Source organism: Convolutriloba macropyga, chromosome 9 (genome assembly GCF_964194025.1).
Source record: "Convolutriloba macropyga chromosome 9, txConMacr16.3, whole genome shotgun sequence".
In the NCBI taxonomy this organism is placed as follows: Eukaryota; Metazoa; Xenacoelomorpha; order Acoela; family Convolutidae; genus Convolutriloba; species Convolutriloba macropyga.
Genome location: NC_134476.1, coordinates 54,257,947 through 54,281,904, shown reverse-complemented (window position 1 = coordinate 54,281,904; position 23,958 = coordinate 54,257,947). Strand labels below are relative to the sequence as shown.

The 23,958-nt window shown below is 37.0% G+C and overlaps 2 protein-coding genes across 2 annotated transcripts in view; both read right to left on the bottom strand.

Moving 5' to 3' along the window:
• Positions 1-23,958, bottom strand: part of LOC142345860 (electron transfer flavoprotein-ubiquinone oxidoreductase, mitochondrial-like) — a 326,221-nt gene that overhangs the window by 185,305 nt on the left and 116,958 nt on the right. The window lies entirely within an intron of this gene.
• LOC142345859 (acyl-CoA synthetase short-chain family member 3, mitochondrial-like) overlaps positions 3,827-23,958 on the bottom strand; it is a 109,418-nt gene continuing 89,286 nt past the window's right edge. The window contains exons 13-16 of the mRNA XM_075398282.1: positions 18,670-18,792; positions 17,932-18,031; positions 4,374-4,546; positions 3,827-4,020 (exon numbers count right to left, since the gene is read on the bottom strand). Of these exons, the coding sequence (XP_075254397.1) occupies positions 3,907-4,020; positions 4,374-4,546; positions 17,932-18,031; positions 18,670-18,792 (510 nt within the window). The 3' untranslated portion in view covers positions 3,827-3,906. The remainder of the gene's footprint in view (positions 4,021-4,373; positions 4,547-17,931; positions 18,032-18,669; positions 18,793-23,958) is intronic.

Below are 23,958 nucleotides of genomic sequence, written 5' to 3'. Positions count from 1 at the left end.
GCATGCATTTTAGAGCTGTCAAAACATTTTATGTTGAATTTTCATTATAATGTAATGAAAAAGAAACATCATGTCAGCTACTTTACTCTGACACTGACAGCTTCATTTACAAAATTCGGAATGGTAAATTTTTCTCGGACTGGTAACTTCTAGCGAAGAAACCTCACTTGATATCACACTTTGATCTTTCAAACTTGTCGAAAAACCACCCATTATTTGATTGGTCAAACGAAAAGGTGGTGCTCATGTTCAAAGATGAGCTGGCTGGATTGAGCTGGCTGCCAATTGAGGAATTTTGTGCACTCAAACCCTATTCCTTAGTTGCGGGTGGTTACGGAAAAATGTCTGCAAAGGGAACAAAGAAATTTGCACAGTCCAAACTCCACCATGATATGTTCAAAAAAACTCTTGCTACCGGAGAACTTCTCGGGCTCGAAAATTTCAAGATTGCTTCGGAAAAACATCAATTACAAACTGTATTTAAGAACAAAATTGCACTGAGTGCCTATGATGATAAGAGGTATATAAATGGAGATCGAACAACAACACTGCCTTCTGGACATTTTTCTCTCCGGGACGAGTATCTAGCAAAGAAAATCTGTGAGGATTCCGATTGGGGGGACGAATCAGATGAAGATAAAAACGTCTTTAACATACCTGAGGGGGGAGAAGCATCTGGTTGGGAAACCCCGGATCCGGGATTCAATCAACGCTCATAATCGAATGAGGAGCTAGATAACGTTGTGGATTTAAGCAACTTATCTGAATTAAGTGATCAAACCAACCAAGAAACACCTAACCCTTTCATTCTGACGGAATACGAAGAAGATGAAAGAGCGATTACTACCCCCTCTACCAGTGATGACCATCTACCCTTGCCTTTAGTAAAGCAAAGGAAACAGAAAAAATCAGAATTGACAGGAGTAGGTTAGATGACAATCAATCAAACTCAAAAAAGTCAGAAAAAAAATGATAAAGAAGCGCAAAGTAACGATGATGGTTCACTAGTTGTCTCAATTAAACGCACTTGAGTTGTAATTTTTGATTCAATCATTACGATTAGTAAATTTTTGTATGTTTTAATAAGTGCATCTATAACAGAAAGGAAACTTGAAATGATACAAATACAAACTATTGAAAATCTGTTTTTGCTAAAGCGTTGACAAAATAACTTAACTTATAATATTTGTCCAACTTTCTTGCCAAAAACTTTTCGGACTTTATCGCTCAAACACATATTTTCTAGATGGTGCTGCTCCAATTCCCGTTTATAAAAACCACTTCTCTACAAAAGGGACAAGTTTGGTCTGGAATTTCACAAGCTGTACGGGATTGGTAGCTATATAAAAAGTTGGGTTTGAGGAATGTTTTTGGCATCAAATGATGTTTATATTGTGTGAGGAAAAAACAGGTTCGTGACACCTTGTACAATGTTTCAGATAAATATTTCTGTGATGGGATGCAAAATGATTGTATTTTTCCTTTAATTCATCAATAACTATCTCACAAACTTTACATTCAATCACGGACATTTGTCTGAAAATAGACTGAATTTGATTCGAATTTCTTTCAGTAAAAAAGTAGATTGCGGGTATAATACTTTCAATAAGGATAATTCAGAATGTCTATTTCTATACTAGAGACACACAGGGGCAATACACCACACGTTTATAAGCAAAATCTTCATTTCCAAACTTATACGGGTGAACTCCATATTATTGGGTCCCAAAAATTGCATTTCACTTCCCCCATTCACCGACACAATTTATCTTTAATTTTAATTTGAACATTTTCCCTCACTACCGCAAAGTAATTACAAACCCGTAAAAACTCTTAAGATTTTAATTTAGTCCGACCATGAAAGTTTACATCCAGGAGACAAAATCCCTTTGATTTTATTTCCCACAAATTCCGCCACTGTAAACAACATTTGACAAGTCCAAATAAATCCCACTTTCAAAACCCCCACAAAATTATGCCTCCACTTGCGCGGCAAAATGAATTTTCCTCCCAAACGCAAATGTTACATGAATCTGCAAACTCAGGGAAATGGTAAAAAAATAGTAATCTGCTCTGTGACCAAAATTAAAAAGATTTCACTTTTTCAAATGATAAATTTTTTGTAGGGTGGTCCGAACCCCCCCCCCCTACAGTCATTAGGCAAATTACTATATTACTAACATAGCCAGCAAATTGACGACAGATAGCCGGCGTTGATCCAAATTGAATAGTAGCCGTTGAGGAGCTGACGGCGGCTATTAAAAATAAGAAAATGCTTTAATAAACCGCACGCGACAAAACTTTGCTCGCTTACAAAAATTTTTCACAACTCAATTTCTCGACCTAGAAAATAACGGTATGAACAAAACAAACCTCTTTTCACTACGATCTCTAATTCAGTTCAGCATGCAAAGTACTCCGAATTTTTCAACGCATTTCATTTAGTGCTTTAAAATTCTCTAAATAAAAGTAACTCAAAAAGACACTTCTCCAGTACTCCTCTGAGAGTTGTGAAATGACATTTCTCGAAAACCCCTCTTTGAGTCGGAAAAAGACAGAGCACCAATATAATCCAAAAAATTTGTATTCTAAATACCCTACAATAGCCGGCTGATATGAGGCTGGCTATTAATAACATACCCGGCAGAGTGCAGAAAAATGAGTGTAGAAAACAGATTGATGTAAGAAAGCTTTTCCAAAGTGCAAACTATTTTGATTGCATTTTGTTGTTAGACATAACTAGAGGATAGACGGGCTAGAGTCAATAACAATAAGCATTGGTGATGGTAACTAAGACATATAAGAACAAAATTCAAGTAGCGGGCATTTAAAACTGGGCTTTATGGGTTAATCCCATTTCTAATTTTGATTTCGTTTTTTGATACTGATTCTGTTCACTTAAGATTGCCCTTCTGAGCAACTGCTACTTAAATGTACTTTAAGGAGAATAAGCGGATAAAGAAACTAGCCTAGAGAGGTGATAAAGATTTCACGCAAAGTGTAGAAAAGACAAGTCCAGACATATAATTCAAAGAATTTTCATTGACTAAACTAGACCTAGAATGGACGATGATTGGATTAGGAAAGCCATTTAGAAAAAAAACAGATAAAAAAAACGAAAAAACAGTTAAAAAACCATTATCAAGAAAGCAAATTTTTGTTCAAGAGCCATTTTCTCACTCTGCTTTAAAATTGAGGCAAAAAACTTTCTCGCCGCAAAACCACTCGCTTTTTCGCTCCACTTCCTGGTCCGGCGTGACCAACATCATCACTCCAATTTCATTTGAAAAATCATGAAAATGTGTGACCACGTCTTAAAAAAAAGACAGCACCCCAATACAATTCAAATTATTTGAATTGTAATTTTAAAAATAGGAGCGCAATAATAGCCTGCTGAGATGAGGGCGGTTAATAATTATGTTTTAATATTATTCCCTTGGCTAGATACCTAATTCGCAAACAGTACAAAACACTTGGTAAGCAAACACTTGGTAAGCCACCAAAACACTTGTGGTAAGCTCTAAAATCGTTCAATGGTGCATTACTTCCTATTCTTCGTGCAAGGATAGTCGATGATGTCGTGGGTTTTGTTAATGAGCAATGTATAACAACCTAGGTTCCACGGAAGGACTGTACTAGAAAAGATGCTATGCTTTGTATCACATCATTTGACTTTGTATGAAGTCAAGAACACGTTGAACTGTCTCAACAAAATGCCATGAAGTTCCGAATTCCAAAATAATTTAGGAGAGCTTAAACAATTTTATGGTTCCCCTATTTTGGACTTTTCCGGAAGACCGGCGATCTATCCGTAACAGTTGATGAACCCTGCAGTTCTACCACTCATTGTAAAGCAGCTACTGCCACATAAATTAGATACTTATGGGAAAGAGTGAATGTGTAAGTTTATGGAACAAAGTCCTTGCGATTAAGCATCTGCGGTTTCAGGGCCAATCCGATACTTTGAAGTTTGTCTAACAGCTCATCATATGCAGAAGCGTCTTCAATCGTAGGAGGGATCTGAACAAACAAACTCATGGGCCAGACCGTTTCACGTGGAACATCTGTTTCTGCGAGCCTCCTGTTTTCATTTCACTTTTGAGCAGAGGTTAACTGCTATATAAAATTACATCACAAGCTTTGCTACACGATGAAAGAACACTGAAAGTTCGATTATCTTTTGATTTTATAAATGCTAAAAGGTACCTCTGTGAGTCAACTAAGGAAATTTACTATATGCTAGTGTTTTCCTCACACAAAAAACAGTCAAATAACAAAATTTGCTGTAGCTGAAAAGGCTAAATTTGAAATTATAACGGCTGTCAACAATTTGAACGACATTTCAATCGTTTCGTCATAATATTTCCGCTAACCGAAAAAGGAGCATTGTTCGCAAGAGATGCCATAGTTGTCCTGGATATTTTTCCGGATCGAGTTTTGGGCAGTTTTGATACAGTGAGCACATTGCGCATAGCAGCCACTGGTCCGATGTCTCGGCGAACCAAAGCTACGAGTTCCCCTGCCACTTGTGCCTCTTTGCTCACACCTGCAATAGACAACCACCACTCAACACAAACCCGAGAAAGAATGTGAGCAGTTAAGATACGCCGAATAATGTCAATAATTCTGTACTCGAGGTACTCGGACCATATAATGCTAATGGTCCAGCAAAACTTGTCCAGAAAATGCGGATGAAATGTAAACTTATGCTCCTAGATGACAGTTTATCAAGTATTACTTTCGACTCTTGCATCAATTACGAAAATCTTGTCTACAGTTGCTGCAGCATTACGTCACTGCTCCCATTTTCATATTGCAAAAGAAAATAAAATTGATTCATTATAGAAAAGACGGATAGCTGTGACGAATTAGTTTTCAAATATTCTATATCATCTGTTTATGAACTTTAATCGTATGAGAAAATGATTAATGCTGAAATCAGTAAACAAACTACATAGTCAAGCATTTCTCCAATGAATTGAAGCTTACAAAATTGATGAAAATTTGAAACTGATAATACAAAACATTTGAGAAACAAATCGTCTTAGTTATCCGTTTTTTCCTAATATGAATCAATTTTTTAAAAATGTTCGAGTTGAGGTTAACCCAGGCGAGCAATCTGAATACCAACAAGAGTATTCAAACGTTATCTTTGAACAGTACGATGAAACATAATATTTGGGCCAGAGTGGTATTGAAACTCATATCGGTGAAACCCGTTTCTCAAAGAGAGGATACAGGGGCTAGTATTAATACCAATAAGAATTAGAGATGGCAACTAAGACTTATAAGGACACGCTTCAAGTAGTGGGCTTCTAAAATTCGGCTTTAAGGGTTTATCTCGTTTAATTCTGATTTCGCTTTTTAAGCGAAAAATAAAAGTAGCCTGGAGAAGTCATAAAGATTTTGCGCAAAAAGCGGCAAAATGAGGTTAAGTGAAACAATTTTTTGTACGAAACAAAAAAAAACATAGCCGAAAGAATTCCATAAGGCACTCGAAGGACAGGAACTTAACAAAAAATCGTACTTGCAGCCCAAACCATCACCTTTAATTTATCTTCAGACAGTCCGTCCCTCTTTACCTCACCAGATTTGTACTCTTTACAACGCTGTCGAAACAAGAAAGATTTGAGCATTGACATCATTACTACAAATTGAAAAAAAAGACGACATCATTCAGCAACAATACACAAACCCACACAAATTTAACATAAAACATAACTTTGACTTCAAAAACTTACTGGAATCTTGATACCAGAAAATTTTTAAAAACATTTGATAGCGTCGAAAAATGTACAAATTTCTTCGGATGGTCAAAAAACAGACAGTGCTAAACATTCGCCAGAAATGGCTCATGATACCAGTCTTCAAAAAACTAGAACTATACGATCAACTCTGCATCCCATGACACACTGTGAAATCATAAGCCAAATAATGCTCTTTGAAACTAAGTTTCTCAACTGAAAAGTAAACAAAAAATGAGGACTAAAGAATACAGTTTAGTTTTAGAGTCAGATCATTAAAGACCAAAATTAAGATATACTTCTCGCTCGCTGAAGACATCATTGAAAAAATAACTTCAAACTATTCCAAAAATAAAATTAGAAAAGATGAAAAAGAAACAAAATAAAAATTAAGCACAAAAAACGCTGACTGCGAAAACGGAGGCGCCAAGAATATTCGCAAAACATAATAATCAAAACTTGACACGAAATTTCAGAAAAAGCTCAATGATGCATTATGTGAAAGGAAATGAATTGCAAACCAAACAAAAATTGAAAAAAAAATCTATGAAACAGGCCAAATTCATTGAAATGTTTAAGCAAATAAAGCAGAGCGAACAAAACTATAGAATTTAGGAGAAAGCCAGAATGATACAACATAGAGTGAGGAAAATATGGACATAAAGTCAAAAGCAGGAAGAAAAAGGCCACATCTTGCATATCAAAAGTTTAAAAAAAAACAAATTCAAAATAAGTAGAAGTAAACAGATTTTATTAACCAGCATTCGATGCTTCAAACAAGCTCTATATCCCTCGTCCCGTACAAGTTTTAAAAAGGGAAAGTATAGTTCAAAGATCCAAAATAAAAAAAATTAGAAAATAAATGACGAGCTAATTTTAAGATGGCCGTTTAGAAAATTGCGGCCAGAAAAACTAAATAACCATTCTTCTACATAAAAAGTGATGACAGTGTTCAAAGACTTGAATTATTGAAATCTTTTGCAAAATGTCAAAAACATTTTCAAGGTGCACGTATGAAAATTTTTATTCTGAATTTCAGATGTTTAAAGCCATAAAATATTTTATTTTTTAAAAAAAACAAAACTTACCGCCTGGCTGTGCCGAGAAAGACATCTTCTTTTAAAACAAACAAAAAGATTGGAAAAACCACCATAATTGGATTAGTTTGTGTACAATTTCAAAAACAAAAACTCTCACGTTAAAAAAAGGTATTCTATGGTTTAATTGTCAAAGCGACGTTGCCATGCACACTAATCATTCAGCAAAAAAGTCCTCTCAAGGATCCAGAATTGAAAAAATAAATGAAAAAAGTCAAAACTTACATGAAAATTGAGAAATATTTTCCCATTTTGCACTTGAAACGCATTATTAGGCTCTGCAAAAACATTTCAGAAAGTTACATTTAAATGAAGCATCGATCAAAAATTCTTTCTACAAAAAAAACCAAATTGCAAACAATTGGACCAATTAGACAATAAACGGCTAAAAACGGTTATCTTTGTGCGCCACCGTCAAAAATACTTTTCGAAGTCGGAAAACGCAGCGCACGAACACAAAATTTCTCGCGCTCAGAAAAAGTTAGTTCACGCGGCAATTTTACTCCTTTTAGCTTTTAGGTCGAGACGCCTTCTGAACGAATAGCTTTTCCGGTTAAAAAACCTCAAGAAAACCAATACTCTCTTCGAGTCGTAAAAATCGAGTGCAATAATAGCCTGCTGAGAATATGAGGGCGGCTTTTAAAAATTATCAACAATTAAGACTTAACTTTCAAAGACATCAGACAAACAAAAAAAGCAATTTCGATTAAACTTTCTATAAGAAAACTACCGCGATTTAAGTCAGTGGCTTAGATTCTGAAAAACAGCAATTCTGATCACACAAATAAAAAACATAGCAGGACAATTCCTGACGTACAATTCAAAGAATTTTTATTGACTAAACAAAAAAACTAGACCTAGAAAGGACTATGAGTGAATTGAGGAAACCATTTTTAAAAAAATCAGATAAAAAAATAAGAAAAAAAAACAGAAAATCAATGTTAAAATGCCGCATGTGAACAAAAAAACACCTAGCGAGAAATTAAAATTTAATTCAAACAAAACAATTAGGCCTAGAATGAGCTGTGAATGGAATGGGAAAACCATTTAGAAAAAAGCTGATCCAAAAAATCGAAAAAACAGTAAAAATCAGAGGGAAATTGCCGCATGTGAACAAAAAACCACTACCGAGAAACCGAATTTTTGTTCAAACACCGTTTTCTCTCTCTACTTTAAAATTAGAGCGAAAAAAATTCACGCCGCAAAATCATTTGCTTTTTCGCTCCATTTCCTGTTTCGGCGTGACCAAAATTAGTACTCCAATTTGACATCAAAAATCATGAAAATGTGCGAACAGATCTTAAAAAAAACATGGCCGGAAGAATTCCGGAAACAACTCGAAGCGTCAAAACTTCACTAACCAAACCATAATTGCAGCGGAAGCCATTACCATTTGTAATGAACCATTAACTCACTACCTCTCCAGGTCTGCTCTAAAAATTGGTGAAACTTAAACCACTGTCAACAAGAGAAACAAAATGCAGCAAAAATTTTTATTATTGAAAACATTTGGTAACGTAAAAAAATACAAAATAAATAAGATGGTCAAAAACCTGATAGTCTGAAAAAGCTGGCGAGTTTATCAATAGCCCTCAAATAACTCATGATTCTAATCTGAAAAAGATCGCGAAAGCAAACGGCAGATAATAATCTTAGAAACTATGTTAAAACTTTTCAAAAAAGAAATCTCAAATTTAAGAATCAGAAAACACCTATAATTACACTTCTAATCACTGCAATTAAGCCAAAAACCAACACACAAATACTGTTCCTTTTTGTACATAAGCTAGACAACATGATTTCATATTAATTCAAAAATAAAATTTATCACGGAAAAGACACAAGCAGCAGACGAAAATTCAAAGGCAAAAAATCGTTTAAATTAACACCAAGGCCAGAAGAAAGCTGCAGTAAATAGTTGTAAGTGGAAATTTTGGAAGAAGCTTGCTATCAAAGTCTCAGTACTGCCTTTTGTTGAATAAAATCAATTCCACACCAAAGAAATGACGAAAATCTAAGAAAAAGCTGAAATCGTTCATTTTTTACAACTGAAAAAATCAATATACCAAAAATAAACTTAGGTGCCAGGAAAAAACTAGAATGATACTAACTAAAATGTGAAGAATATGGGCATAATGTAAGGAACACCGTAACAAAAAGACTTTCTTGATTTTTGACAGTTTAAAATCAATTTAAAAAATTCAAGAAAAACGAATACATTTCATTGTTCAGCATTCAAGACAGAGAAAAGATAACTAGTCATCCGATACAAAGATCTATCCTCCTGAAGAGACCAAAAAATAGGAAAAAGCAGAATTCATAAATAAGAAACATTGATACATTTTGCAAAAAATGATCAAAGAACTTTTAAGTTAAGACTGCATTTATGAAAAAGTTTTAACTGTTTTCTCAGAACTTAACCCAAAAAGATGATTGAATTTTTATTGAAAAGAAATTAAAGTCCCTCATGTTACACAAAAACCTATTTCTAGCAATTACAACTAAAATACAAACGAAAAACTGACGAAAATCGGAAAAAACTACCAAAATCGGTACAATTTTATGGAACAAAATTACATCGAGGTATAAAGAGGCGTTGAGTAAAGGAATTATCAAAGAAAAATTGCCATATTAACTGATTTTTGACAAAAAGACGGTTAAAAGATCCAAAAAAGAATCTTCGAGTCGTAATAAAAAGACAGCGCCCCAATACAATTCAAATTCTTTGAATTGTAAAAAGCGTGGATAACTTATTCGAAAATTCAAACGCTCCAACGGGTGAAAAAATAATGTACAATAAAAGAATGGTCGTGAAATGTGCGCACAAATAAGACCAAGCTATAATTAAAACCTGGAAACGTTAGTTCGAAATTTGTGCGAAAGCAATTTAATATTAGCTTTGTAAATGCCGAAAAAGAACAAAAAAATTTACTCCGCAAAAGTTTCCTTAAACTAACATTCCCTGCTGTCTTTGTAAAAAGAATTACAAAGAAAAAACAACTGTCTATTCGAAGCTATTATGTACCACTTGATTATTAATTTGACTTATTGATTGAAATAGTTTAAAATAGAAGACCACCATAACCAATCTCTGATGCGTTAACTATCATCGGTTCATAAAGACACGCCTCCAGCAATTACCTTCGTTTAGTGAAAAGCACTTCACAGTAAAAACTCCCTTAGTCATAAAAAAGGAAGATCACCATAATTCAATGCCCTGAGATTCAAACTGGCATTGTTTGATAAATCAAAGAACCACAGCAAAAGCCAAACGGAAAAGCTGATAACTTTCCCTTTTGTGATGATGACAAAAGTTAGCACCGTTTCTTTTGTATAATTTATTGCAGCAGAAAAAAAGGAGAGAAAAAATTAGGAAGAACGTTTAAACCTAAAACTGCTGTTGCGGTGCAACATTAGTTGAATCACTTGCTTAGAAATGCTTTATTATAACGCTTTATGCTTAAGAATCTCAAGCTCGAAAAGACCAAGTGAATGTGATAATATCGTTTGAAATTATGAATATTTGGTTTCAGCACGTGGTTAATTATCATTGTTTTCCTCATCTTGCTCGGATTGCATTGAAGGTCATTGTATCAAAGGCTATTGTAAATCGTAACATACCGGCCTCCCTGAACTGGTTTGACTTTACTAATGTATCAATGAAACTGGCTTTTTGGTTTTGTGGTCAATTGCGTTAAATAGAATTTCTCAACAATCAATCAAAAGTTTATTTATACTCTTAGAAATCAATCAGTTCTTGTTTGCTAGTTTTCTACAGTTGTAATTTGCTTTTCCTTGCTGTCATTCCTCGTCTCTATCCTATGTTTATCAAATCTTCAAACTCGTGAGTAGCTAGAGCTTGTCGAAAATCTAGCTCTCCCTTGGTCCCAATGAAAGTTGTTGAGTTTTCGCTGTATATTTTGTCAGGAATACCTCGACGAGATACAAATCTTTTAATGGCTGCAAGACAGTCGTCCTTGGTCAGAGACATAACTGGCTCTATGTGAACTGCCTTCGTACTGAAGCAAATGAAAATTGCAACGTATGTTTTCAAAAGCGTTCGAGTTCCATTTTTTTTGTAGAACGGTCCACAATAGTCGAGTCCGCAGTGACTGAACGCAAATGACGGCACTACTCGTTCTCGAGGTAGATCTCCCATCTGAGGCTGTAACAATTTGGCATCCAATCGGATACATGGCTTGCATCTTTATAAGACACCCTTCACTACAGAAAGACTTCCAGGTATCCAAATAGTTCGTCGAAGCGTGTATAACGTCAATTGTGGTCCTCCGTGAAGATTTTTCTCGTCTGCTTCTCGAATAAGCATTTCAGTGATTGGTGATTCTCTTGGAATAAGAACTGTAAATTTTTGGTCTATAGTGTAAGATGAATTGGCTAGGCGTCCCCCAACTCGAATCACCTTATTTTCTTCATCAAAAAATGGTGAAAGGCTGTTGAGACTGCTGCTTCTAGGAAAATTTTGTCTTCTGTGTCTCCCCTTAGTGGCTGCTCCATAAGCGTTAACAAAACATTTTTTTTCTCTGGTTTCATCTTTGTTGAATTGATGTACTGTTTCGCTAGAATTGTCTGTATTCCCGGTAGACACGATGTACAGCTGATCCCCAGGGCCCCCGGCCCAACCTATGCCATGGCTGGCATCATCATTTGAGACCCCAATACCATCTACGCTGACAAGACATCCTGGGCCCCCGGCCCTACCTATACCTAAGGATTTCGTAGAAACTGAGCTCGCATTTTCACATGCGCCCCCGGCGCTGACATGACTACCTGGACCCCCGGCCCTACCTGTACCTAAGGCATTGGCAGTAGAAAATGAGCTTGCATTTTCACCCGTGCCTCCGGTGCTGACAAGACTACCTGGGCCCCGGCCCTACCTGTACCTAAGGAGTTGGTAGTAGAAACTGAGCTCGCATTTTAACCTGCGCTCCCGGTGCTGACAAGACTAACTGGGCCCCCGGCCCTACCTATACCTAAGGATTTCGTAGAAACTGAGCTCGCATTTTCACATGCGCCCCCGGCGCTGACATGACTACCTGGACCCCCGGCCCTACCTGTACCTAAGGCATTGGCAGTAGAAAATGAGCTTGCATTTTCACCCGTGCCTCCGGTGCTGACAAGACTACCTGGGCCCCGGCCCTACCTGTACCTAAGGAGTTGGTAGTAGAAACTGAGCTCGCATTTTAACCTGCGCTCCCGGTGCTGACAAGACTAACTGGGCCCCCGGCCCTACCTATACCTAAGGATTTCGTAGAAACTGAGCTCGCATTTTCACATGCGCCCCCGGCGCTGACATGACTACCTGGACCCCCGGCCCTACCTGTACCTAAGGCATTGGCAGTAGAAAATGAGCTTGCATTTTCACCCGTGCCTCCGGTGCTGACAAGACTACCTGGGCCCCGGCCCTACCTGTACCTAAGGAATTGGCAGTAGAAACTGAGCTCGCATTTTCACCTGCGCCCCCGGCGCTGACATGACTACCTGGACCCCCGGCCCTACCTGTACCTAAGGAATTGGCAGTAGAAACTGAGCTCGCATTTTCACCTGCTCCCCGGTGCTGACAAGACTAACTGGCCCCTGGCCCTACCTGTACCTAGGGAGTTGGTAGTAGAAACTGAGCTCGCATTTTAACCTGCGCTCCCGGTGCTGACAAGACTAACTGGGCCCCCGGCCCTACCTATACCACCAAACCCCTCTGGTCCAGTGAATTTGTTACGTTGCTGAATGTCTTGTTGTGTCGCATCTCTGCTACTGTTGCTTGCATCTTCAGTGGGCTGATTCCTGATGGTCTTGAATTCATGAAGAAAATTTCGCTGTATGAGGCTGTACAGTTGAAGTCGTCCTTCGTATAAATCTTTCCCTTTTAAGGAGACTGAATTATAAGTCAGGATCATTGGTTGAGACGTAGACGCATTACTATCCGTCCTTTCGTTTGGCGTTGAAGAGCATGCGTTTATGCTTTTCGACAATTTTGTTGTCCGTTGTTTTGCTTTTGAATATTGAATTCTTCTCTTGATACCGCTGATGAACCTTTGGATATAGGTAAATATCCTTGTAACTATTTATATTGACGAATGCCGATTTATCATCAATAAAACTGCGTTATCTTCTTTCGATGAAATCATTGTCACGTTTTCAGATTGCCTGTAGGTGACAAAATGTCTAGTGAAGGCCAGGCGTTTCCAGGTTGCCGCAACCACTCTGGTCCATTCCACCAAAGCTTATGGTTCAACAGATCAGCTGCTGCTAATCCTCTTGAAGCACAATCTGCTGGATTATCTTCTGTTGGAACATATTTCCAACTACTGGCTGGAATAATTTCTTTTATTTTGGCTACTCGGTTGGCGACAAATGTTTTCCATTTCCTCGGATAATCTTGTAGCCAGGCAATTGTAATCGTACAATCTGACCACGCAAAAACCTTTGGATTTGGAAACCGTTCATCGCTAATAGTATTTGTCACTGCTTCGACAAGCTTAGCTCCTAGCAGGGCAGCACAAAGTTCCAACCTTCGCACACAAACTGATTTAATTGGTGCAACTCTTGTCTCTGCTGTAATTATTTTTGTTTCAATGAAATTGTCTGTCTCCTGTCTGTTGAAAACGACAGCAGCATATGCTGTAGTAGAAGCGTCGCAAAAGACGTGCAACTGCAAATCCTATTTCTTGGCTGGCTGGAAAACCTTCCGTTGAAGACTAATTTTTTCAAGATCCTTCAGTTGTGCTCGAAGTCGCATGTACTGCTGTAGAATTGGGTCCGATAAAAGCTGATCCCAGCTAAGCTTGTCCATCCACAACAGTTGAACAAATGATTTATATTGAATAGTCGTTAGTGATAGCCATCCGAGTGGGTCAAATAAACGTGAAACTTCTGAGAGGATTTGCCGTTTAGTAAACGGAGCTCCCTTGTCAAGTTTTACTGTGAAACCAAATTGATCAAGATTTGGATTCCGCCTTATCCCAAGCGTCTTAATGGCATAGTCTTTGCTTTCAATTATCTTCTCGTCTTCCGTTTCTCTGAAATTGGCAGCTAGTCTTGATATAAGTTTTGAGTCGCTAGATACCCATTTCCGTATATCAAAACCTGCTGAAGCAAGAAGCGTAATAATGGCGTCCTGGAGCATCTCTGCGGCTTTTGAATCTTCGCATCCTGTGAGTAGATCATCCACATACATATCAGTTGTTAGTGGCAAACGAAGTTTATTGTTTGTTGTTTCTTCGGCAAGAACTTGCAGTGGTCGAATTGAATGAAAAGACGAAGAAGCAATGCCGTATGTTACCCGAGTCATACGAAAGGTTTCAATCGCCTCTGAATTTGGATCTTTCCACAATAATAGGTGATAATCTTTGTCTTCTTTGTCCGATTCCACTTGCCTGTACATTTTTGCAATATCAGCAGAAAGTGCTACTTGGTGTAGTCGAAATCGAACAAGAATGCTGAAAAGGTCTTTCTGAATTTTTGGTCCAACCATGAGTCTGTCGTTAAGAGATACTCCTGTTGTCGTCTTTGCGGATCCTTCGAAAACGACCCTCAGCTTGGTGGTAGTGCTTGACTCCTTGAACACACAATGATGACAAAGATAGTAGCAGTTTTCGACAGGCTTGACAAGTTCTGATTTTGGAACTTTCTCCATGTGTCCGAGATGAAAGAACTTTCCAATGAAATCTGCGTATCTCTTATAAAGGTCGGGTTGTCTTTCCAATCTGAATAGAAGACTGCGGAGTCGTTTATTGGCTTGTTGAAGTGATTCTCCCAATGCTTTAGTCTCGTTCTTGAAGGGAAGTTTCACTATGAAGCGACCTTCAGGGCTTCTTCTAGTTGTTTCCTTGAAGTGATCATCGCAACGCTTTTCTTCGTCTGTCCAAAGCTGTGCTGCTGGAACTTCTTCTATTTCCCAAAACCGCTGCAAATTTTCTGGCTGAAGAAACAAAGAAAGTCTGCAGATCGTTTGTATAGGTTTTGCCTGTCTGTTCCCTTCCAATAACGACCCAACCGAACATTGATAGCCTATATGTTATTCCACAGTTAGGCTCCTTTAGTCGATTGTTGCCAATCATTATATCTTCATAATGAGATGCTCCGATCAAGAGGTCAATTGATGACGGCTTGTTGAAGTCTGGGTCAGCAAGCTCCAACTTCTTTACTGTTTCCCATTGGCTGGTGTCAATGAACCATGATGGCAGATTATCAGTCATTTTTGTCAAAATTGACGCACTAATATTGACAGTGGACGATCTGTTCCTTGATGAGATAAGAAGGTCCACGCGACCTTTGTTGTCTTGAACCGTCCCACCTAGTCCAAAAACTTTTGTGTTGCTGCTTTTCTTCTTCAATTGTAACATTTGTACTGCTGATTCAGTTATAAGGTTGTTTTGTGAAGCTGAGTCTAGAAGTGCCCTAAGTAGAATTTTCTCGCCGTGAACATTAACGGAAACAATTGCGGTTTGAAGAAAGACTTCTTCTGAAGTTCGTTGAGTCATAGCTCCTGTGAACTTGTTTTCATCCTTAGATTTTGCAATTGCTGTTGTTGTTATAGCGTTGTTCTTCTGTTTGTCATTTGCTTGAGTGCTGGTTGTTCCGCTAGTTGTTTGCTGATCGGTGTTTCTGTTGTGAATGTATTCACGATGAAGAAGAGTGTGATGCTTTCTACAACATTGCTTCCATTTCGATCCATCACAATCTTCTGATCTGTGTCTCGGTCGCAGACAATTGAAACAAAGTTTTATAACCTTTATCAGCTCTGCACGTTCCCTTTCTGAAAGTTTCTTGAAATTTCCGCATTTGAAAATTTTGTGCGTTTCTTTACAACATTCGCATTGTTGCTCGGAAGTCGCCAAATGTGTGTGCAAATGTCGTTGGTTCCCGTTCATTTGAGTTTTTGCCGCTCCTATTCCATTTGGCGCTGTTACGTCGAGTGCTTGTGCGCGTTCCTCTAAGAAAAGTCTGAGCTCTGCATACCTTTGAGGTTCATTGCCTTTTGAAGACAGCTCCCATTGTTTTCTTGTCTCTGTAGGCAGCTTCTCACTGATCAAATAAACAAAAAAGATGTCTTGACTGTTGACTGATTCTCCCAAATTTTGCAAGGCAAGTCGATGTTCGTCCATTGTTTCAATTAAATTTCGTAAGTCTCTGGCATTATCGGTTGTCAGTATTCGATACGAAACAATTGAATGCAGGTGTGTGCGAATGATGATCCTCTTGTTCTCATATCTGTTTATCAGAGTATTCATAGCAATTTCGAAGTTGTGATCGGCAACTGGTATCGAGGCAAGCAGTTTGGGCGCATCATCTTTTACAGATGCTTTCAGATACTGCAACTTGTGACTTCCTTGAAGAGATCTGTTGTCGATGACTGCTCCTTTGAACAAATCAAAGAACGAAGTCCATTCCATATAATTACCCGAAAAAACTGGCAGATTGAGTTTTGGTAACTTGATATTGGCTGAGTTCCTCATAGCATCGAAGAGCGTTGAAGTAGATGGCGTTGAAGTATCTGCTGCTGTTGAAGGTCCCTCAAGACGTTTCGTGAAGCGTTTGATTGCATCAATGTTATGTGTCAATTTGTCATCAACTTCCTCGGACTCCATAATGTCATTGTCCAGTGCTTCCGCCTCCGTCAAGTTCTCTTGAAGTTCTTGGTTCAAAGTTACCAGAAAATTCTGCTTTCGGGTGAGAAGTGTCGCTACCTGATTTAGCCTGTTGATGTCTGCTTCTGAAATGGTGTCTAGATCTTTTGACATGATATTTTCAGCCTCATTGTTAAACCTTGTAGCAACGCTGCGGTGTGATCCCCGCGACTGTTTCTGCTTTTCAAGATTGCACATTTTGACTTGCTGTTGCCTTTGAGGGCGTTTTTTTTCGTGTCTTTGACGCTGGTCTTTATTCGTATTAGTTTCGTTTGTCTTTTTCGTGGATTTTGCTGTGCTGAAAGCTAAAAACACACTAAAAAAAACGCAGAAGATGGGAAATCGGGTTTCGCTTAATCCCCCTTCAAAAAATGCGGCCAATTTTTGCGCGCGAACTTAGTGCTATTACTTCGGGGGAGCAAACCCAAACTAGAAATTTCGAGTTCTCCGCGAGAACTGAGAAAGAGATTGTTTTCCCCGAAGTGTCACAAAAAAAGTTTTTGTAACCCTTGAGATATAGTTCTCCCACTAGATAACTTTACCGTGTCTCAGAATTAGGTTAGTCAACCTTGTTATGCAAGTTAATCAACTTGTATAACATGAGGGGGGATGTGTTTTCTAGTGGGGGGGGGGGTCCGCTTTTAACTTCCCCTTTAAGTTTCCCCTTTTAGATTTTTTGCTAAATTTTTTTAGAGAGTTATTGCTTGTGGTGCCTAATGCTTTGACTATTTTATCCTTAACCTATGTGTCGGCGGACCAAATGTTGCGGTGCAACATTAATTGAATCACTTGCTTAGAAATGCTTTATTATAACGCTTTATGCTTAAGAATCTCAAGCTCGAAAAGACGAAGTGAATGTGATAATATCGTTTGAAATTATGAATATTTGGTTTCAGCACGTGGTTAATTATCATTGTTTTCCTCATCTTGCTCGGATTGCATTGAAGGTCATTGTATCAAAGGCTACTTCATACCATGAATTTCGACCACCTCAGCAGTTTTGATGAACAATAAAGTTAGAACCAACGGATCTATGAGAGATCTACACAGCTCTAAGGCAATATCTTTGCCGTTTTGCCCCCCCCGTCCGTTATGCGCCCCAATTACAGAGCACTTGGCATAACATATGAAATCATTATGATAATATATTTCAAGTGCGTCTGTTCGAGTGCAAATAATATGCACCAACTAAGCAGGAAGCAAGCGGAAAAGATCCCTAATAATGCCTCCATCTTTACCAGATTATCCCATTTTTCAGGACGAGAAGTCAAATGAACAGACGAAATACTATCAGGCGAAAAATGCATAAAAAGATACCTGGACTGAGATAATTTCAGCAAACCTTAAGCTACACGTTTAGCAAACTTTGTTGAGAGCAATTAAAAGCGAGATGGATTGGGTGAATGTGTTATGGAAGTATGAGTGGTAGGATTGAAGAGTAATGACCTGAGTTGAGGACTGCGACTCCCAGAGGGACGGTTCCCTTCAGATCATCTGGCACTGGGATCACAGCACACTCCACAATACAATCATGCTTCAACATCACCTGGTGCACACATATCAGAGTGGACAACTATTCAGAGATAACTACCCGGAGTAAATCAGCGCTGAATCAGTCAGAGACATTCTGTTTTTAGGATGGCCACTACTCTGTTCATGTCACAATTTACAATGTCCAGTCTGAATTTTGAGTAAAATTTACTACATGAGAAACAATATGTTCAACTTAACATGAAGGTTTGCTTCATATGCGTTCGAACTTCCGCCTGGGAGCACAGGCAATTTAACCGTCCGTTGTTTTTGCTGCTTTCAGATACAGAATAAGAGCCGAAGCTCCCCCTTTCAAAAATCAATTGAGTTTGTATTTGTTAATGCTTGTCTTTGTTTTCTATTGTTAATTTGCATTGTATTTGTTACGGTTTGTCTTTTTTACTAGAGATAATTAACAGAGATCACGTCTACACATAGCGGTCAGTAAACACAGAAAATATCAATAATCGATAGCCAACCGATAATCAATAGCCGATTTTTCTTTTCGAAACGAAGCCTCGAAAAAGTACATAATTTTGGTACCTCTGCCATTTTCACTAACGCCGTTGAATACTTCAATAATTACGTCAAAATTTTGCAACTGTTTACCTCCACATATTTATACAGCTAAATTGATAAGCAGTTCACACTCACTTCTTCCAGTGCACTTGTGGATAATCTGTGGCCTGCCACATTTATGACGTCATCCGTTCGAGATAACACACTCACATACCCATCCACATCTGTGAAGCCTGTGTCTTGGGTGTCGTAACAGTCCTGTGACACACAACACGGTTATAATTTCAAAATTGTCACAACATGCAGAAGTAACTATGAAACTTTTTCCTGTTGAAGTATGACCGATTATTTTTGATATCTTACACCCTCGTCATTTTAATTCCTATTGATAGTTTCACTTCCACTAAATTAATATCAAATAGGAAAACTTGCATCAGTTTATGCACCCGGGCTTATGTTTGTGTTCATGGGCTAAAAAAGGACACAGGTTTGAACTCATTTCAAAGAAACTAGAGCAATTACACAAAAAATTCTCAGCATCATTCTTAAATGCAGTTAAAAGAGTCAATATTTCAAAAGCAATTGATCAGCCATACTGCCGAAGTCCTTAAATGATGAAAGGTTTGAGTTAATGGTTCAAGTACAAGTACTTTTCAAAATAAATTCAGCTATTTGAATACAGAATGTCCGTCTGAAATAAACTTTGAATAATCTTGAGAGTAAATATTGAGAGGGTAAACAATTTGCTCTTTATACACTGATTGAAACGCTGCAAAATCGAGACAGAACAATTACAAGCTTAAACTTTTATACTTAAAAGAAGTAGATTTAAAATTATTATTCCTCTTTGAAGAATATTGAAATGAGAGTTTCGAGAATGAATACATCCAAGCTCACCAAATCTACTACTAAAAATACTACTAAAAATACTAGCTGTGTTGAAAAATGGATAGTCCATGATTAACTAATTGAGGGGCCAGCTAAAATTTCATTATCAAAAAAAAAAAGCCGGAAGAACTCCGGAAAGGACTCGAAGTGGAAATCCATTTAAACGCCATCCAACTACTTCTCAAACGTGCCTTAATTAATTTATTATTATCTTGAAACCAAAACCATTGAACAAAAAAGTAAAAACAAGAAAATCAAATCTGTTAAAATATGATAAAAAAATGTGATCACATTTTGTTATAAATTGAGATCCCGAAATAACTATCTCTGCAAAAAATTAATTCATCAAAACAACTAGTACTTACTAAAACCACTTATGTGATTTTTTTAAAATACTTGAGGTCAAATTATGAAAAAAGAGCTCTTAAAACAACTTGCACTAAAAAACTGGAAGAAGTTAATCAATTTTTTAAGCTCTGAAATAAACTTTGAATATTCTTGAGAGTAAATATTGAGAGGGTAAACAATTTGCTCTTTATACACCGATTGAAACGCTGCAAAATCGAGACAGAACAATTACAAGCTTAAACTTTTATACTTAAAAGAAGTAGATTTAAAATTATTATTCCTCTTTGAAGAATATTGAAATGAGAGTTTCGAGAATGAATACATCCAAGCTCACCAAATCTACTACTAAAAATACTACTAAAAAATACTAGCTGTGTTGAAAAATGGATAGTCCATGATTAACTAATTGAGGGGCCAGCTAAAATTTCATTATCAAAAAAAAAAATAGCCGGAAGAACTCCGGAAAGGACTCGAAGTGGAAATCCATTTAAACGCCATCCAACTACTTCTCAAACGTGCCTCAATTAATTTATTATTATCTTGAAACCAAAACCATTGAACAAAAAAGTAAACACAAGAAAATCAAATCTGTTAAAATACGATAAAAAAATGTGATCACATTTTGTTATAAATTGAGATCCCGAAATAACTATCTCTGCAAAAATTAATTCATCAAAACAACTAGTACTTACTAAAACCACTTATGTGATTTTTTTTAAAATACTTGAGGTCAAATTATGAAAAAAGAGCTCTTAAAACAACTTGCACTAAAAAACTGGAAGAAGTTAATCAATTTTTTAATATTACAAAAGCATATATATCCCAAGGAAAATTCCTTTCAGCCAATAGGGTAAAACAATAGGCAAGTCAATAGGCAAGTCATAATAGGCTAAGAAACTTGTCTAAAAACAAAAAAAAAACGAAAAACTGCAAAAAAAAAATTAAGAAAAATAGTTCCAATTTTCTCCATTTTTTGTCATATTTCTCAACAAAAAATGATTCATATCCACAAAACTGTAACCGATTGTTATCTAAAATTTGCTCAAATAGAAGGGGTCTTTTCAATATCCATTTCAGCCAGTAAAGCAAAACAATCGTCAAAAAACGCAAAAATTACCCCGAAAATCAGCAAAATACATGATAAACCTCCGAATTAGCATAAAATTCAAATGATTTTCCAGAAACCTTCAAACCACTACCAGAAATAGCCGAAAATTAAAACAAAATCATAACCAAAGCTCTTAACCAAAAAATTAAAAAAAAACTGCTTTAAAATGCCGCACGTGAACAAAAAATTTCGCTCGCTTACAGAATTTTTTCACACCTCAATTTCTCGCTCTCTAGAAAACAGCGATATGAACAAAAAACAAAAACTACTCTCTTTTCGCTGCCCTCTTCATTTCGTTCAGCAACAAAATCACTCCAAAATTTTTCACGAGTTTCATTTCCCGCTTCAAAATTCACTTCAATAAAATTGATTAAAAGAAAAGGACTTCTCCAATAATCCTCTTCTAGTCGTAAAAAAACAAAAAAACCTTAACACAAACAGCAAAACATTCTTAATGCAAAAACAAGTTACGCTGAATTATTTTGTTTCTGACTCGATAAAAGCATACGCAATTAATTACAATTTCCATACAATTTGTGATCTGTTTAATAAGCTATGACGATGGAAATGAGCAACGCAAAAATATCAAATATTTAAAATTTTAAGGAACAGCTGGCATCTGAAACAAAACTGTATATCAGCAGCTCAAAGATTCAACTTCTTTATGATTTATAATATTACTTATCAGATTTACTCACCAAAAATGAAACTTAACAGACGTTTCAAAAAATTCGAAAAAAAGCTTATATCCCGTGATCTGATGACAAACAGTGACTTAATCGTGTCCAGATATAAAACAAAACGTTCATATCAAAATTCGAGTAAATTTGGTCCAGGAATAAAAGAGTTTCCGTTGAAATAACAAAGAAATTTCCAAAAACGTTGTCAAATTTTTATTTGAATAACAGAATTGAAAAGAACAAAGGGATTCAAAATATTTGACTTGATTTCCCGAACAAAAGGTGATATATCACTACAGGTAGTCAGAGCAACGTCAGAAACTTTTGCGAGTCATATTTCAATTTCAGTTGTCGGCACAGCGACGTCATTGTGAATAATATGAGCACTATTCGCAAAATTTTATTTTAGAACAAGATAAAAGCCTCATTAAAGACTGATTATAGAAAAATTTTTGGATTTTTTCCATTTGTGCCCCATATTATTTGCACACCCGAAACGCGCGTGCCACATAGTTACAATTATTTACTATGCAGTGGTACGCGCTCTGTAACTGGGTGTAACTGGGGTGCCCCCTTGTACCCAAAAGGAAAAGATCAAAATCATTATAGAGGTTTGCTATGTCAAAATGACTAGAAGACAGTTTTTTAAGTAAAAACAACTAGCAGTGAAAGCGTGCTTGTGCATTCATCATTCTTTGTTAAAAAAACCTCGTTCAAGATGCAAAAATTTGCATTTCGCAAAACAACGCTTGATCTGCGTCTGCAAACTTCTCAACGTCTTGTTGAAGGTGATCAACAACGTGCCACAGTGTATCAGCGGTTTTGAGCTTTTTTACGAATAAGAGGGCAATAAAAGTTGGACTTCGGAGCCACTAATCTTTTGCTTGATCACAAAATTTGGTCTTACAAAACGAGCAAAGTTTAATTCAAAAAATTTTTGGCAAGTCTCTGCTTTCGTTTTGAGTAGAATTTGATTCTAAGAGCATAAAACTGGCGTACAGCTGACTCAAGACCCCCAGGCACACGTGCTATTTTCTTGCATAGTAACGTGCTATATAACAGCATAGAATTTGTAACTGGGGGTCATAACAAACACTGGGGGGGGCGAAACAGAATAAATCCCAAAATTTCATAGTCTAGTTAACTTTACCATGGCGTTTACGCACATTGTAGTCACTACAGTAAGCTGGGTGTTTGATTTGGCTTGAAGTCGAGTCCTTCAGCCGACAAAGCAATTGCGTATGGTACCAATTAATACTTAATTCTGATGTCTGGTTTCCTATTGGATAATATCACCTAATTTAACTATACGTATTGCCTATTTTAAGAGTAAAAAAACATAACCGGCTGACTCCGGAAGATTTGCTGCATAACAACAGATTAGGCGGGGGTACAATGGGTTTCAAGATATGTTATTAAAGCTTAACCACTATGAAAATTTGAAGTGAAAAAAAGTAGCATTTATCATTCGACTTTTGGTAGTAAACTGTCGCGAATGAGTTCAGCTGTCTAAAATAAGAGCGATTTACATTAGGCAAAATCCAAGCAGTCACGATTGAAAAAGTCACTCGCAAAGTCAAATCGGTCCGACGAAAAATGACAAGCAATAAATCGCATTAAGGGAACAACAGGTCCCAAATAAAAGCTGTAAGCTCCCTTTGAGATCAATCATTAACCCAAAGTTTTACGCTACTAAACAATTTTCTTACTTTGCGGCTTTGGGAACAACGATAGTAAATATCCATTCGTTAGAAAGCCCAGTTAAAGGAAATTGAAAGCGGATTGTGGCAGCAACTTCTCTGCCGGCGATAAACATATAAATAACTATTAAGGTAGGACCAAACGACTAGCATGGGGCTAGCTTTGGTTTTATCTAGCTTGTACTTAATGAGGCTAGCCTCACTTGGCAAGAGGGAGGGGGGAAGGGCAAAATGGAATGTCATGGGAGTAGAAAAAGTGGGAGGTGGGGACAAGGATCTAAAATTGATCGTTACTTACCCCTTAATTACTCGTTAGTCGTTTGGATGAACTGTAATATTAGATACTATCAAAAGTCTCAGGGAACTGCAGAGGAACAGAATACCCTCAAGATTACTGGGGCGTAGGATATTAGGCGAAAACTCGATTAGGCGAACACAATCTTTGTACTCATTAGGCCAAAATTTTCAACTAAATTTTGTCGACATTAGGCGAATACCTATTAAAACACTCAAGGTCGGTACTCCAAATTAGACTTGCCGCTACAAAAAGAAACTTTTTTGATTTGTTCTCTACTCGTTTCCCCTCATATTTTTTTTGGTTTTTGCCCGAATATTACAAAGGGCTGTATAAATTAAGTAATAGTTAATAAGTGAATTTTAAATGTGCTTTGTTAAATAATTTTTTATTTAAAGACATTTG